This window comes from Symphalangus syndactylus, chromosome 19 (assembly GCF_028878055.3).
Source record: "Symphalangus syndactylus isolate Jambi chromosome 19, NHGRI_mSymSyn1-v2.1_pri, whole genome shotgun sequence".
Lineage (NCBI taxonomy): Eukaryota > Metazoa > Chordata > Mammalia > Primates > Hylobatidae > Symphalangus > Symphalangus syndactylus.
In genome coordinates this window covers 46,229,686-46,246,534 of record NC_072434.2, presented here as the reverse complement: position 1 = coordinate 46,246,534, position 16,849 = coordinate 46,229,686, and the positions used below count along the sequence as shown (strand labels likewise).

Here is a 16,849-nt window from a genome sequence, read left to right as displayed (position 1 = left end):
AAAGACATTTCAGCCCTAGAATGAGCACCAATATATGCCTTATTAATACTAGGTTTGAATCATTGTGCATGGGTGGGGGCAGAGAAGCCTTCATGACACGACATGAAGGAATTGGGCAGTGGGGCCTCAGGTTTCACTTCTTAGAAAGGTTCTCAAATCTTGCCCATAGTAAATGATTAGTGGATACGTACTGAATGAATGAATAATATCTAAAAGCTTGTGACCACACCATAAATTTAGCTTTGGGAAATAATTTATTGCTTATCTTATGAGTCGGGAGTTTGGCCATTTTTCTCTAAGCTATTCAGCTAAGAATATATGAAGGTTGTTATGTCTCACAGCAGAGCCCCTCTGACTTGCTTCTTTGACTTGTATCTGCTTGTGTTACGTAAGCACCATGCTGCCACACCACTGGTCCAAGAAACAAACATTAGACGTTTACACACTCCATGAGATTTGTGCTGATATCTTTCCAAGCATCAGCCTTTAGGCCTGATGTGAGATTGAGCTCTGGCCATCATCCCTTTCACATCAGAGACTTTATGATGATGAACAGAATCTACATTTACTTAAATTAGTATATTGAGATATTACACAAATCAACAATCCCTCTCCCAACAAGAATAAAGCAGGATACTTTACAAATGAAACTGAATAAGCAGGATAGGCAAATTGGATGTGGAGTTAAATGTGTTTATTTGCCCGACAGGCTGTCTTCACAGATTTGGAAATCCTGGCTGCCATTTTTGCAGCTGCCATCCATGACGTTGATCATCCTGGAGTCTCCAATCAGTTTCTCATCAACACAAGTGAGTTCACCACTACAGCAGTCATTCCAGATAATTGTGTGATTCATTGCTTAATTTTTTTCCTCCTAATGTTTTCATTATGGATAATCACAAGGATAATAATGAGGCAATCCTTCCATTTCTCTCAAACTGGTCAGGCCTTTCATGGATCCTCCAGTCCAGTCTGGCAACACAATGTTTGAGCTGCATGGAGAACTTGGAGAGGGTCATAGGGGAGCCATGAAAAGTACTCAAAATTTGGCAAATACAATATGTAAGGAAAGAATAACAGTTGTGGAATTATTCATAAAGAACAATAAAAGGTTTGGGGATCCCATGATAATGACTTTTTATATTATGCAAAACTCTCGCACAGAGCATAGTAACTCACTACTGTCCCTATCTGCTTGGAAAGCAGCCACAAATGTTGAATCTGCACATGGGAACCTCCAAGTAAAAATAAGATGCCATAAAAAGCACTGGAATGAGTTTCCACAGTTCAGAAGGAAGCGTCATTAAAAGTTCCATACATTTGGCTGGGTGCTGTGGCTCACGCCTGTAATCCCAGCACTTTGGGAGGCCGAGGAGGGTGGATCACGAGGTCAGGAGATCGAGACCACGGTGAAACCCCGTCTCTACTAAAAATACAAAAAATTAGCCGGGCGCGGTGGCGGGCGCCTGTAGTCCCAGCTACTCGGAGAGGCTGAGGCAGGAGAATGGCGTGAACCCGGGAGGCGGAGCTTGCAGTGAGCCGAGATTGCGCCACTGCACTCCAGCCTGGGCGACAGAGCGAGACTCCATCTCAAAAAAAAAAAAAAAAGTTCTATACATTTTCTTCCAACTGCATAGATTTGATTATGGATTGGGAGTAGCAATGACCTCAGTGACCAGGGGTGGTCTAGCCTTAGGATCCCAAGCCATACTCAAAGCTTTTGTCATGCTTAAAATGTTTAGTTTTCATACCTTTGAAAATTCTCTCAAATAATGCACTATCTCTAAGTGCTGGAAATCTAAGTACTTTGAGAATATTGGTTATTGCAGTCATGAATAACATCAAGTACTGACAGTTTTCTAGCAATGCTTTTTGAGCTACTTGCTGTAAAAGAGTCCTGATCATCAGTCCTTGACCTTTATCTGAAGAATATCTGAATGACCTAGGTTTGGAGTACACTGGGTTCTTTTACTTCGTTCTTCTGTTTAACAAACAAAATGTTGGGGCAGCTACTTGTCTGCGTGGATTATATCAGTTGGTAGAGTGTGGTGTCATGAATCAATCCATATATAGGCCAGTTAGCCTCACACAGAAAAATGGTCTATCTACTACAGTCACCTATAGCACTGCAACATATAAAGCCTGCTTGTAGATCTGTTGCCTTGATCACAGGATGAACAAAACAAGAGTACTCCTCAGAGGTTGTAACTAAGAGCACACTGTTAAAGCAATGATATATGTATAACAGAACCTGTAATTAAGTAACACTTTACCACCACTTGTCTGGTATTCTTGATTAAGAGAAAATATGGTTTCGTAAGTCTGATGACCATATTCTCAAGCAGACTTCTGTCTAACAAAAGATGCCTGTGATTCTTCTATATAAAAGGCAGGCTGGAAGCTGCAGCTTAGGTTTCCAGATATTGCAATTTCTGGTGGAGAGAGCCAAAAGACAGAAAATTTGACATCAGAATTGTTCCCAAAAAGTAGTAATGTTTAGTATCGTATTAATAGAAAGCTCTAAAAAGTGACGTTATTTGGGTAAAATGAAGTTTTACATCAAGCATTATCTTTTTTTTTTTTTTTTGCTATATCAGTAATGCTTCTTCTATTTAATTGTTTATTTTTATTTTTTTATTTTTTTTTAATTAATTTTTGCATACAAAAACAATAAACATGTTCTAAAAATACATACAAACAAAAAGATGCGTATCAAACATATTAGGAAGGTTGCGCATGGGAAGTCGGGGAATAGAAATGGGGGTGGGAGTTAAAATAAATGAGAGAGGGACTTTATATGGATCAGTGATAATAACTCAATCCTCTATTTGACAAAGAAGAGGGAGAAGGAAGAGGAAGAAAAAGAAAGTGGGATAAAGGATCAGAAAGGGAAGAAAATAGAAAAAATTAGAGTATGACTCCAGGGTAGACCTGTTTTGTTGTCACTGAGTTGGTTGGTTGGTTTGTCTGTTGTATTCTTCATGTTTCGCCAAGTTGGCCAGACTGGTCTCGAACTCCTAGCCCGAAGTGATCAACCCGCCTCGCCCCCCAGAGTGCCGGGACCACAGGCGTGAGCCACCACGTCCAGCCCCCACATTGCTTCTGGCCTCTGTGGTAGACCTCCCAGACAGAGCGGCCAGGCAGAGGAGCTCCTCACTTCTACCCAGACACAGGGCGGCCGGGCAGAGGAGCTCCTCACTTCCCAGATGGAGCGGCCAGGCAGAGACGCTCCTCACTTCTTCCCAGACGATAGGTGGCCGGGCAGAGGCGCTCCTCACTTCCCAGACGATGGGTGGCCGGGCAGAGGCGCTCCTCACCTCCCAGACGATGGGTGGCCGGGCAGAGGCACTCCTCACTTCCCAGATGGGGCAGCCGGGCAGAGGCGCTCCTCACTTCCCAGACGATGGGTGGCCGGGCAGAGGCGCTCCTCACCTCCCAGACGATGGGCGGCCGGGCAGAGGCGCTCCTCACCTCCCAGACGATGGGCGGCCGGGCAGAGGCGCTCCTCACTTCACAGACGGGGCGGCCGGGCAGAGGCGCTCCTCATTTCCCAGACGATGGGTGGCCCGGCAGAGGGGCTCCTCACTTCCCGGACGGGGCGGCCGGGCAGAGGCGCTCCTCACTTCTTCCCGGACGGGGCGGCCGGGCAGAGGCGCTCCTCACTTCTTCCCGGACGGGGCGGCCGGGCAGAGGCGCTCCTCACTTCTTCCCGGACGGGGCGGCCGGGCAGAGGCGCTCCTCACTTCTTCCCGGACGGGGCGGCCGGGCAGAGGCGCTCCTCACTTCTTCCCGGACGGGGCGGCCGGGCAGAGGCGCTCCTCACTTCTTCCCGGACGGGGCGGCCGGGCAGAGGCGCTCCTCACTTCTTCCCGGACGGGGCGGCTGGGCAGAGGCGCTCCTCACTTCTTCCCGGACGGGGCGGCCGGGCAGAGGCGCTCCTCACTTCTTCCCGGACGGGGCGGCCGGGCAGAGGCGCTCCTCACTTCTTCCCGGACGGGGCGGCCGGGCAGAGGCGCTCCTCACCTCCCAGACGATGGGTGGCCGGGCAGAGGCGCTGCTCACTTCCCAGACGATGGGTGGTCGGGCAGAGGCGCTCCTCACTTCCCAGACGGGGCGGCCGGGCAGAGGCGCTCCTCACTTCCCAGACGGTGGGTGGCCGGGCAGAGGCGCTCCTCACTTCCCAGACGATGGGTGGCCGGGCAGAGGCGCTCCTGACCTCCCAGATGGGGCGGCCGGGCAGAGGCGCTCCTCACTTCCTCCCGGACGGGGCGGCCGGGCAGAGGCGGCCGGGCAGAGGCGCTCCTCACTTCCCAGACGGGGCGGCCGGGCAGAGGCGCTCCTCACTTCTTCCCGGACGGGGCGGCCGGGCAGAGGCGCTCCTCACTTCTTCCCGGACGGGGCGGCCGGGCAGAGGCACTCCTCACTTCCTCCCGGACGGGGCGGCCGGGCAGAGGCGCTCCTCACCTCCCAGACGATGGGAGGCCGGGCAGAGGCGCTCCTCACTTCCCAGGCGATGGGTGGCCGGGCAGAGGCACTCCTCACTTCTTCCCGGACGGGGCGGCCGGGCAGAGGCGCTCCTCACTTCCCAGACGGGGTGGCCGGGCAGAGGCGCTCCTCACCTCCCAGAGGATGGGTGGCCGGGCAGAGGCGCTGCTCACTTCCCAGACGATGGGTGGCCGGGCAGAGGCGCTCCTCACTTCCCAGACGGGGCGGCCGGGCAGAGGCGCTCCTCACTTCTTCCCGGACGGGGCGGCCGGGCAGAGGCGCTCCTCACTTCTTCCCGGACGGGGCGGCCGGGCAGAGGCGCTCCTCACTTCCTCCCGGACGGGGCGGCCGGGCAGAGGCGCTCCTCACCTCCCAGACGATGGGAGGCCGGGCAGAGGCGCTCCTCACTTCCCAGACGATGCGTGGCCGGGCAGAGGCACTCCTCACTTCTTCCCGGAGGGGGCGGCCGGGCAGAGGCGCTCCTCACTTCCTCCCGGACAGGGCGGCCGGGCAGAGGCGCTCCTCACCTCCCAGACGATGGGAGGCCGGGCAGAGGCGCTCCTCACTTTCCAGAGGATGCGTGGCCGGGCAGAGGCGCTCCTCACCTCCCAGACGGGGCGGCCGGGCAGAGGCGCTCCTCACTTCCCAGACGGGGTGGCCGGGCAGAGGCGCTCCTCACTTCCCAGACGGTGGGTGGCCGGGCAGGGGCGCTCCTCACTTCCCAGACGGTGGGTGGCCGGGCAGGGGCGCTCCTCACTTCCCAGACGGTGGGTGGCCGGGCAGAGGCGCTCCTCACTTCCCAGACGGTGGGTGGCCGGGCAGAGGCGCTCCTCACTTCCCAGACGGGGCGGCCGGGCAGAGGCGCTCCCCACCTCCCAGATGGGGCGGCGGCCGGGCAGGGGCTGCAATCCCAGCACCCTGGTAGGCCAAGGCAGGCGGCTGGGGGGGCGGAGGCTGCCGCGAGGCCAGACCATGCCACCGCACTCCATCCTGGGCAACACCGAGCACTGGGTGAGCGAGACTCCGTCTGTAGTTCCAGTAGCTCGGGAGGCTGAGGCGGGCAGAGCACTCGGCGTGAGGAGCTGGCGACCAGCGTGGCCAAGATGGAGAACGCGTGCCTGCAGCGAAGGGAGAAAAGGCAGGCAGGGGTGGCGCGCGCCGGCAGACCCAGGGAGTCCGCGGCGTCGGCAGCAGCAAGCCGAGTAGATTGCAGCCTGGGCCCGAGAGGGAAAAGAAGAAAGGAAGGAAGGAAGGAAGGAAGGAAGGAAGGAAGGAAGGAAGGAAGGAAGGAAGGAAGGAAGGAAGGAAGGCAGGCAGGCAGGCAGGCAGGCAGGCAGGCAGGCAGGCAGGCAGGCAGGCAGGCAAGCATTATCTTTGACAATCCAAAATTCACAATTGCCAGAGATTTGGGAGCATATAAAATGTGAATATAGCTTGAAAATCTCAATACAATTCATAAAGTTTAGTGGCACTTTCATGTCGTTCTTTTCCAAAGTACAGAATTTTTGAAGACACATAAAAATAGGGTTTAGCTGCTCGGGAATGCCCTTACCTGATATTAAATTCTTCATCTGAGATATAGAAGGAGTGAAAGGATTTTAAAATACAATGAATTTTAATCACAGGGAAAGCTTATACACCAGTAGAAGCATTTTTTGCTTAGAAACTGATGACTTCTGTTTGTAGAGGGCCACTGCTTCTCTAAGAGGAAATGGCATGTAGCTGGTGGTTCTTGAAATAATTTGGAGAGAACTAGGTCTGATTTCACTTTGAGATAATGCCAACATTCAAATCATATCCCTTTTTAATGAAGTCATCATTTGGTCTGATTTATTAGATTCAGAACTTGCTTTGATGTATAATGATGAATCTGTGTTGGAAAATCATCACCTTGCTGTGGGTTTCAAACTGCTGCAAGAAGAACACTGTGACATCTTCATGAATCTCACCAAGAAGCAGCGTCAGACACTCAGGAAGATGGTTATTGACATGGTAAGACTTTAGCCTCTCTACATTCCTTACTTACTGCCATTCTTTCTGATAGACTGAATTTATTAAGAGTTTTCATTTTCTTTTTACCCAAGGTGTTAGCAACTGATATGTCTAAACATATGAGCCTGCTGGCAGACCTGAAGACAATGGTAGAAACGAAGAAAGTTACAAGTTCAGGAGTTCTTCTCCTCGACAACTATACCGATCGCATTCAGGTATTTGATGAAAGTCTCTGATTTAACACAAAACCAAACCGAACCAAACTAAGCTGAACAGCAATTAGAAAAAGAAAACAAAGATAAATTCAGTTATTGGTATATCCTAGGCTACTCCTATGGCTTAGGGCTTATTTTAAGAACAAGCTAAGGAAAATGGACATTCAAGTTTATCCTCTAATTTATGAGGAAAAAAAAATCCCTGTTTGTGGAATTGCTTATTAGTTATATAAATAAATTGCAAAATCTATTTGTAATAGGGCATACGTGACTGTTGGTTCCAAAAGCTTGTGTTTGGATTTAAATCCCATTGACTTGAAGCTTGTTAGGTCTGTTTTGGATATACAAATTGCCATCAGCTGTTCTCTTTCCACAAGTGGAAAATATGAAGTTATCTACTTTGAGTAATTCTTTGCATTCTTTCCAAACTGAGAAAAGGAAATGATAGCAACATCTGACCTCTAATGTTCCTTCCAATTTTTAAATTCAATGACTGTCGGTCTAAGAAGACACACATTTTCCCCTTTGGGACTCTATAAAGGTAAATAACTGACCCAGGCTAGCACCACTGTAATTCCATTTTTTTTTGGTGCATACGTCATAATTATAATGCAACTAAAATGTTCTCGGGTTTAGTACCAAGCGTACTAGTATGAGAGGGATGAGATGTTCCAGCAGTATTTACACCTAATTTTATGAGATATCCAAAACTTGATGATTTCAGGTCCTTCGCAACATGGTACACTGTGCAGACCTGAGCAACCCCACCAAGTCCTTGGAATTGTATCGGCAATGGACGGACCGCATCATGGAGGAATTTTTCCAGCAGGGAGACAAAGAGCGGGAGAGGGGAATGGAAATTAGCCCGATGTGTGATAAACACACAGCTTCTGTGGAAAAATCCCAGGTATCTAATGAGATTTTCAAAGTTTTTGTGAGCTCTGCTGATTATAGAGCTGGAGGGTTCTATGTAATTCCGTTTTTCCAATAGAATATGTATATATGAAATGATAAGGAGACAACTACGCATTTTGTTCCATTATAATCAGGACTCATGCAACTTCTCCATTACACTCAGTTTCACAGGGTGGGGATAAGTAGTCATCAGAAACCCATCAAAATTTGGACTATGTGTCCCTAAATCATTTAGATAGTTGTCTCTGACGTTAGCAAATCCAGCTGAATAACATGAACATCGGTGTCTCCTCCATCCCAACCCTCTGGATTTCTCCTAGCTCTGTCTTCATTCAAGAGCTCTACTCCTCATCCTTGCTTCCAGCCCTCTGTTTTTATCTTCTGTCCTTAATCAAGCCTGCTGCAACCATCACCAGAGGCAGTCTCTTTTACCGCATAGTCAAAGCCCTGTCTTGTGTTCCCTCCCAAGGATTCTTCTATGCTTTTGAGAACATGCTGACATTTTCTGGTTGTGTCCAAAGCAACACATTCTGTGTGTGCTTAGGACAGGGGACAATAGTCTGGAAAAGGTGAATACAGAAATGTCCAGATGCCAATAGCTGCAGAATATGCAGCAATGGAAAGTATCAGTATCCATACAAAGATTTTTCAAGAAAACGAATGGGCTGAGCCGAGTAGCTGAGATTGAGAATGAGTTAATAGACTGTCCAAGATCTTTATCCCAAAAACATTTGGATTGTTTATTTTCAGTATTTATCCTCCTTCCCTACTACCTGGATACCCCTAATTTGCATATACTTGTAATATTAATATACAGTTCCTTTGCGATTTTTATTTTGTTGCTTCTTAGAGAAACCCAACTAAATGAGTTTAAAAAATCTGTGAAACAGCTGGGCACAGTGGCTCACGCCTGTAATCCAGCACTTTGGGAGGCCAAGGTAGATGGATCACCTGAGGTCAGGAGTTCAAGACCAGCCTGGCCAACATGGTGAAACCCTGTCTCTACCAAAAACACAAAAAAAATTGGTCGAGCATGGTTGTGTGTGCCTGTAGTCCCAGCTACTCAGGAAGCTGAGGCAAGAAAATTGCTTGAACCCAGGAGGCGGAGGTTGCAGTGAGCTGAGATGGTGCCACTGCATTCCAGCCTGGGCAACAGAGCAAGACTCTATCTCAAAAAAAAAAAAAAAATCTGTGAAAGTTCTCTGAAGTCTAATATACTGTAAAAATGCAAGTTAACATTGTTAATGAGGGTCAATTCAAATAGCCCAAAGGCTTAAGTGGAACAAGATATGAATCAGTAAGGAGGAATAACACCCTTTTATTAATAGCAGTGATGTTTTATGTTTATATGATGTTCTGTGGAGCATTTCACACATTTTCCGTACATTATCTTACTTGGACCCCCAAACAGTCTTGCAAGCTAGATAAAGTAGATATTTTCCCAGCACGTCAGGTGCAAAGCTGTCCTCTTGGTCCACTACAGCAGCTCTCTCATCCAAAGCTCTTCACTCTCCATCTTAGGGACAGATCTTCCTGTTGCCATGACATCGTTATCCACTCTGGTATTTCCCACCGATGGGCTCTGCTGAACACTGTCTGATTGGCCCAGCAGTAAAGCTCTTTACTGAGTCCTCTCAGGATTCATACAGCTCTCTCGTCCTGTGATCTAGGGAATAAATAACTAGAAGCTACCTTTCAAAAAGATTCTCAGCATTTCTTAGCAGAAGCAAAACAAGCGAAGAAAGGAAATGACTGCACTGTGTTCAGCTTATTCAATTTTCTCCATTACCTTGAGCTTGTTATTTTGGGTCCCTGGAAAACACCTTGAAAATAGTCTCTAACATTCATTAAGCATACATAAAGAAGTAAAAGGGAGGGAAAAGGGGTGGGTGGAAGTGAGAGAAATATCTGAATCATGTATGGTCGAGTTTTTGTAACCAGTATAGATCAGAGATTCCCGACTTTGCTGTGAAACTTCCTTTTTTAAGGCTAGGAAAGCACCAGAAAGAAGAAGAAGAAGAAAATACATATATATATACACACATCATACATATATATATATATATATATATATATTATTTATGAAAGAGTCACATATGACCAAAGTTCTTGTGTACAGTGCAACTTGGATGTATTAAATGACTGGCCAAATACCAACATGTTAATAAAGGAAAGTTTCCAGTAGTGTGGAAAGAGACCTATATAATGTCCCATGGGTGGGTGCCCTTTGCCCATCTACCCCTAAATCCCAATGCAGCATCTCTCTAGCTCCCCCAGACCATGGCAGGGGAATTCTCTTCCCTCATTCAACTAGTGCCTATTCTTTCTCTCTACCTGTCCCCACCCCCAGTGTTTCCTGTTTGTCCAACAATGAGGAGGCCAGCGTAAGGCCACACTGCTAGCTCATGCAGGATGCATAGCCCCTGAGTAAACCATAACAGAGCCATAAGCCTGGTATTTAATCACAGGAACACCAGCAAAAGGAACTGCTTAATTGTTTTTTATTTTCCCTTCTTTCTCCTGTTGGAAATGACTGTGTGCTCTATAGATCCAAAACAATTGCATGAATGTCCACCGAGGGGATATGCGTTTCTTTCAGGGCTCAAAGTATTTTCACGTGTTTCATCAAACTCCTCTACCAGCCAAAAGCATTCCACAGAACTTGAGAAATTCCAGAGTAGTCAGGAGCCAGCTCCTCATCACTTTGGAATAGCAACATATTTTAAAGTTAACAAGGAAAAAATAGAGTCAAAACACATTAGACCTGGGCCTGCCTTCTTCAGAAAATGACTCACAGAATCTGAGTAGTGACAAAGTCATTCTTTGTCTTTGGGTCCCTGGAAATCACGAGGATTCCATCCAGACTTCTTATCTGGTGCACATAAAAGGAAATGCAGTCTGTTGTAGTGAGATGAACACGGGCTTTGGAATCAGGTGAAGCTGGGGCCGAGTCCCAGCTCCACCACTCACTAGTTACGTGACCTCTGACAAGATATTTAATCTCCATAAGTCGTAGTTTCTGCCTTTGTAAATAGTAAACAGCAATACTTACTTTCCAGGATTAAGAGAGAATACATCGATTGCATTCAGCGTAAGACTTAATGTATTGTGAGTGCCCAAATCGTGGAATCCATTATGATTGATCTTTCTGAAGTTATTAATGTTCTTTCTTTGCATGGAAACCAGGACACCTTGTTTACTTTTCAAGCACCATCACAATAACAGATGTGTAATCTTATTTTTCTCCAGGTTGGTTTCATCGACTACATTGTCCATCCATTGTGGGAGACCTGGGCAGATTTGGTACAGCCTGATGCTCAGGACATTCTCGATACCTTAGAAGATAACAGGAACTGGTATCAGAGCATGATACCTCAAAGTCCCTCACCACCACTGGACGAGCAGAACAGGGACTGCCAGGGTCTGATGGAAAAGTTTCAGTTTGAACTGACTCTCGATGAGGAAGATTCTGAAGGACCTGAGAAAGAGGGAGAGGGACACAGCTATTTCAGCAGCACAAAGACGCTTTGTGTGATTGATCCAGAAAACAGAGATTCCCTGGGAGAGACTGACATAGACATTGAAACAGAAGACAAGTCCCCAGTGGATACATAATCCCCCCCTCCCTGTGGAGATGAACATTCTATTCTTGATGAGCATGCCAGCTATGTGGTAGGGCCAGCCCACCATGGGGGCCAAGACCTGCACAGGACAAGGGCCACCTGGACTTTCAGTTACTTGAGTTTGGAGTCAGAATGCAAGACCAGGAAGCAAATAGCAGCTCAGGAAATCCCACGGTTGACTTGCCTTGCTGGCAAGCTTGGTGGAGAGGGGCTGAAGCTGTTGCTGGGGCCGGTTCTGGTCAAGACACATGGCTTGAAAATGGAAGACACAAAACTGAGAGATCATTCTGCACTAAGTTTCGGGAACTTATCCCCGATAGTGACTGAACTCACTGACTAATAACTTCATTTATGAATCTTCTCACTTGTCCCTTTGTCTGCCAACCTGTGTGCCTTTTTTGTAAAACATTTTCATGTCTTTAAAATGCCTGTTGAATACCTAGAATTTAGTGTCAACTTCTACACAGATAAGCTTTCAAAGTTGACAAACTTTTTTGACTCTTTCTGGAAAAGGGAAAGAAAATAGTCTTCCTTCTTTCTTGGGCAATATCCTTCACTTTACTACAGTTACTTTTGCAAACAGACAGAGAGGATACACTTCTAACCACATTTTACTTCCTTCCCCTGTTGTCCAGTCCAACTCCACAGTCACTCTTAAAACTTCTCTCTGTTTGCCTGCCTCCAACAGTACTTTTAACTTTTTGCTGTAAACAGAATAAAATTGAACAAATTAGGGGGTAGAAAGGAGCAGTGGTGTCGTTCACCATAAGAGTCTGCATAGAACTTAGCAGTGTTCCCTGCTGTGTCTTGGACCCTGTCCCCCACAGGAGTTGTGCAGTCCCTGGCCCTGTTCCCTACCTCCTCTCTTCACCCATTTAGGCTGTTTTCAGTGTAATGCTGCCGTCCTTCTCTTGCACTGCCTTCTGTGCTAACACCTCCATTCCTGTTTATAACCGTGTATTTATTACTTAATGTATATAATGTAATGTTTTGTAAGTTATTAATTTATATATCTAACATTGCCTGCCAATGGTGGTGTTAAATTTGTGTAGAAAACTCTGCCTAAGAGTTACGACTTTTTCTTGTAATGTTTTGTATTGTGTATTATATAACCCAAACGTCACTTAGTAGAGACATACGGCCCCCTTGGCAGAGAGGACAGGGGTGGGCTTTGTTCAAAGGGTCTGCCCTTTCCCTGCCCTAGTTGCTACTTCTGCACAACCCCTTTATGAACCAGTTTTGGAAACAATATTCTCACATTAGATACTAAATGGTTTATACTGAGCTTTTACTTTTGTATAGCTTGATAGGGGCAGGGGGCAATGGGATGTAGTTTTTACCCAGGTTCTCTCCAAATCTGTATGGGCATGAGTTGGGTTATAACTGGATCCTACTATCATTGTGGCTTTGGTTCAAAAGGCAACACTACATTTGCTCACAGATGATTCTTCTGAATGCTCCCGAACTACTGACTTTGAAGAGCTAGCTTCCTGCCTGCCATTAAGCACGAATGTCATGTTCCAATTCATTACACAAGAAAACAATAAAACAATGTGAATTTTGATAATAAAATGTGAACTGATGTAGCAAATTTGCAAATGTGAAGCCTCTTCTGATAACACTTGTTAGGCCTCTTACTGATGTCAGTTTCAGTTTGTAAAATATGTTTCATGCTTTCAGTTCAGCATTGTGACTCAATAATTACAGAAAATGGCACAAATGTGCATGACCCATGGGTTTGTATGTCTATGAACGCTGCATTGTTTCAGGTGGACATTTTATCATTTTCAAATGTTTCTCACAATGTATGTTATAGTATTATTATATATTGTGTTCAAATGCATTCTAAAGAGACTTTTATATGAGGTGAATAAAGAAAAGCATGATTAGCTTAGTCTGTAGGCCCACTTATTTCATGATTGGTTCTGACATATGAAAAGCAGATCTTTCTCTTCTCTTCTGCCCATTCCCCACAAAGAAAGCCAAACACTTTGTCCAGCCAACATCACAACTGAAGTTTCAGAATCTATGTCCAAAAAGTCCCCTAGTTTGGAACACTTCGCTTTTTCCTTAGCAACTGTTCACCCAGCTCAGTGATGCAGGAAGGGGGTTGAGGAAGGAAAACAAAACAAAACCACTTCGCTCATCTCCAACCGTTTCCTTCTACCTCTTCAAGAGTCTGAAGAGTTTAATCTACTAGATAAATAAAAGGAATCCCCAACTTGGCTGAGTCCTCTAGAAAAGTGAATCATAGATTATAGAACATTAGTATAATGCAGTCAGAGAGTCCCATTGATTCATTTGACACATGAAGAATCTGAGGTCCAAAGAGTCATCTTAAACCACAATCCACAGAGCATGGGTGGACACTCACGGTTTTCTCAGTGATCCATGCAGCCTCTTGTTGGTCATATGGCTATGATTTTCCTTCTGGAAAGAACTGTTTATATATAAGAAAAATACTTAAATGCTTTGTTGAAATCTTAAAGTCAGTGTTTTAAAATATTTTATCCTGAGAAGAGTGTGTGTGTGTGTTTATGTGTGTGTTTGTTGCAGAAGGTTGCAAACAAGAATCAGTGTTGGCCCATAATAATTTAGCCACAAGGGAGTGCTCTGTGAACCATTAAGATGGTCTTCTCTAAACACAGCTGAAACTAAGATGAGCCGACGTTGCAGAACCAGCTTGCCTGCTAGTTGCGGAGCTATTTCCCACATTTTCCATCATCTCTGATTTCTGATTGTGCCTCACCATCTCTGAGAGTTTGAAAATGAGCGAAGTAAATTGCTTACAGTAGCTACAGGTGTGACTTTTATAATGCCCAGAGCTAGAAATATTTGCAGGTCTGTTTTCTACTGAGAAGAAGTTCTTGATTAACCCTTATTGCAAATAAGAATCATGTGGGAAATACATGTTTTTAAAAATTCTTGTTTGGGGCCCATCCTCCTCCCAGATTTCTGATTGAATTGATCTTGGGCAAAGCCCTGGGCATCAGATTTTAAAAATTTCCCCCAGGCTGGAGTGCACTGACATGATCTCAGCTCACTGCAACCTCTGTTTCCCAGATTCAAGCAATTCTTGTGCCTCAGCCTCCCGTAGAGCTGGGACTACAGGCACGTGCCACCACACCTGGCTAATTTTTTGTATCTTAGTAGAGATGGGGTTTCACCATGTTGCCCGGGCTGGTCTCGAACTCCTGAGCTCAGGCCATCTGCCCACTTCAGCCTCCCAAAGTGCTAGGATTACAGGCACAAGGCACTGCGCCCAGTCTCTCCCTGGGAAATCTTAACGTGCAATTGGAGTAGAGATGCACTGCTCCGAAACAGAGAATCATGCCTGCAGCTGAGGTGTTCTTTCACCCCCACTGTCTTCAGATACTGATTGTGCACTCATCATGGCCAGCATATTATGCCCAAGATAGCTATTTTAAACAGTATTTTTTGTTATATCCCAGTTTCATCTTACTGGCTGACTTCTAACTAACTTTTAGGTAAGATGAAACTGCACAGTTTCACTAGTTTCCTATACGGAAATCTCAAGAACCAGGCCAGACCTCAGGCATCCAAGCTAACTAGACCCTTCATGAGTGCAGAAACCATGCCTAGTACTTTCTCCTCCATTTCTATGATGCCTAGCATCATACCTGGCACAGTGTTCATGCTCAGACATTTGTTGCATCAATCTGGATGTTGACAATGTAAAATTTCAATTAACAGGAAGATCAGAAGAATGCACACTCTAGGCAATTTAACTTTCAGCTTCTCTCACTTAATTGCAATGATCTGTTTTCAGATGTCTCCCCACCCAGCACTGAACCCTCTCCAAGACAGAACAATGTTTTTTGCCTGGTCTCTTTTTTAAACTTTGTATTCTTCACCAACAAACACTATACCAGCCCTAAGCAAAAGGAGAACTGGTGATGTTTTTTGAGCTGGTGACCCAAGACACAAGTAGAACCCTTTTTATTGAAATTACTTGTGAAATCTGGATCTACTTGATTTTCTTGCCGAAAGAGTAGAGTACACGGGAAAAAGCATAGTTTGACAAACCTCTGTTCCAAGTCTCTTCCTGTACCTTCCTACCTGTGGGGATTTGGGCAAATTGCTTAAATTTTTGAGCTTAAATGTTCTCATCATTAAATGGAGCTAACAATAGACAGCCAAAGATGAAATCAGGCATAGTGTTACATACAGTAGATGCTCAATAAATCTTTGTTATCTGAATGTATGTACTCGTGGACGAAGGGATTAATTAATATTTAAAAACGTCCAAAAATCACCTCTAAAAAGCAGAAGGCAGCAACACATTTTGATTAATTTAGGGTTCTTGAAATCAAATTCCAGTTAATCTAGATGTTTCTACATGAGCTTCAAGAGTCGGGGAGGATAAATGCTCTCACTTCAACCCATCATATGGGACTATGCTGACGCTGATAAGCTCATTGAGTTGGAAGGAAACGTGTAAATCATATTATTCATCCTCTTCAGTGCTGTAGAATCCCTCCAAAAATATGCCTGTTTGAAAGCATCAGGTAATAGATAACTCGGGAAGGCCCTTCTGAAGTAATGTAAATTATTAGGTTTCTGGGAACCAAAGTGTACTCTTCTAGAGCAACCTTTCTTGTTTGATTTTTTAAAATATTTCTATCTAGATAATGTATGTAATTCCTCCTCTAATTTCCTGTTCCACTTGAAAATAGGAACCAGACTTTTTGACTATGTGACCGTGGGAAAGTTTATATGACCCCTCTGCACTTCAATTTCCTCATCTGTAAAATAGAAGTAATAATAACAGCACCTATTTAATAAGATTATCTTGAGAATTAAATGAATTAAAGCTGTAAAATAGTAAAAATAGTGTCTGGCTCATAATATGCATGAACAAATGTTAACGATATATAGCTAAAGGTAGCATGTTTTCTACATTGTAGCTCCTTCAACCATTATTCATATGACCTATCTTCGTCATTCTGGTCAAATTATTCTGGGCTTGCTCAAAAAGACAGTGCTCTTTTAGGATGAGTGCCTCAGAACCAAGCACAATACTTCACTCATGGTAGGGCACAGTGTGATTCTTGCCCTTCTTTGTTCTGGGCTCTATTCTATAATCCAAGATTGTATTCATTTGGAGGAATGCCAGTGACTCACCTGGATAATTCATAAGATGCTTACAGGCAAACCAAATGCTTCATACCTTTTCACATGAACCACTGTTAAACTAAATCTTCTCCACTTTGTTCTTATACAATTAAGTTTCTGAATTTTAATGCAGAATTTATACTTCTCTGATACATGTCATCTGAAAAACGAGTAGGGTATAAGAAAGAGGGTTTTCAGTTTGAGTGTCAGATTGACCTATTTGTAAATCCCAGCTCCAGCATTACCTGTACAACCTCATAGAAGGTATGCAATTTATTTGACCTTCAGTTTCCTTTTCTGTAGGAGAAATATTATATATATATATAAAATTATTTGGAGGCCAGGTGCAGTGGCTCATGCCTGTAATCCCAGCACTTCGGGATGCTGAGGTGGGCAGATCACCTGAGGTCAGGAGTTCGAGACCAGCCTGACCAACATGGAGAAACTCCCTCTCTACTAAAAATACAAAATTAGCCAGGCGTG

The 16,849-nt window shown here is 45.3% G+C and overlaps 1 protein-coding gene across 7 annotated transcripts in view; it reads left to right on the top strand.

Annotated features, from left to right (window-relative positions):
* PDE4B (phosphodiesterase 4B) overlaps positions 1 to 13,124 on the top strand; it is a 591,358-nt gene extending 578,234 nt beyond the window's left edge. For all 7 annotated transcript variants that reach the window (XM_063613310.1, XM_055234626.2, XM_055234627.2 and 4 more), the window contains 5 exons: positions 710 to 809; positions 6,323 to 6,477; positions 6,570 to 6,692; positions 7,417 to 7,599; positions 10,857 to 13,124. In XM_063613310.1, the coding sequence (XP_063469380.1) occupies positions 710 to 809; positions 6,323 to 6,477; positions 6,570 to 6,692; positions 7,417 to 7,599; positions 10,857 to 11,222 (927 nt within the window). In that variant the 3' untranslated portion in view covers positions 11,223 to 13,124. The remainder of the gene's footprint in view (positions 1 to 709; positions 810 to 6,322; positions 6,478 to 6,569; positions 6,693 to 7,416; positions 7,600 to 10,856) is intronic.
* Positions 13,125 to 16,849: the final 3,725 nt, after the last annotated feature.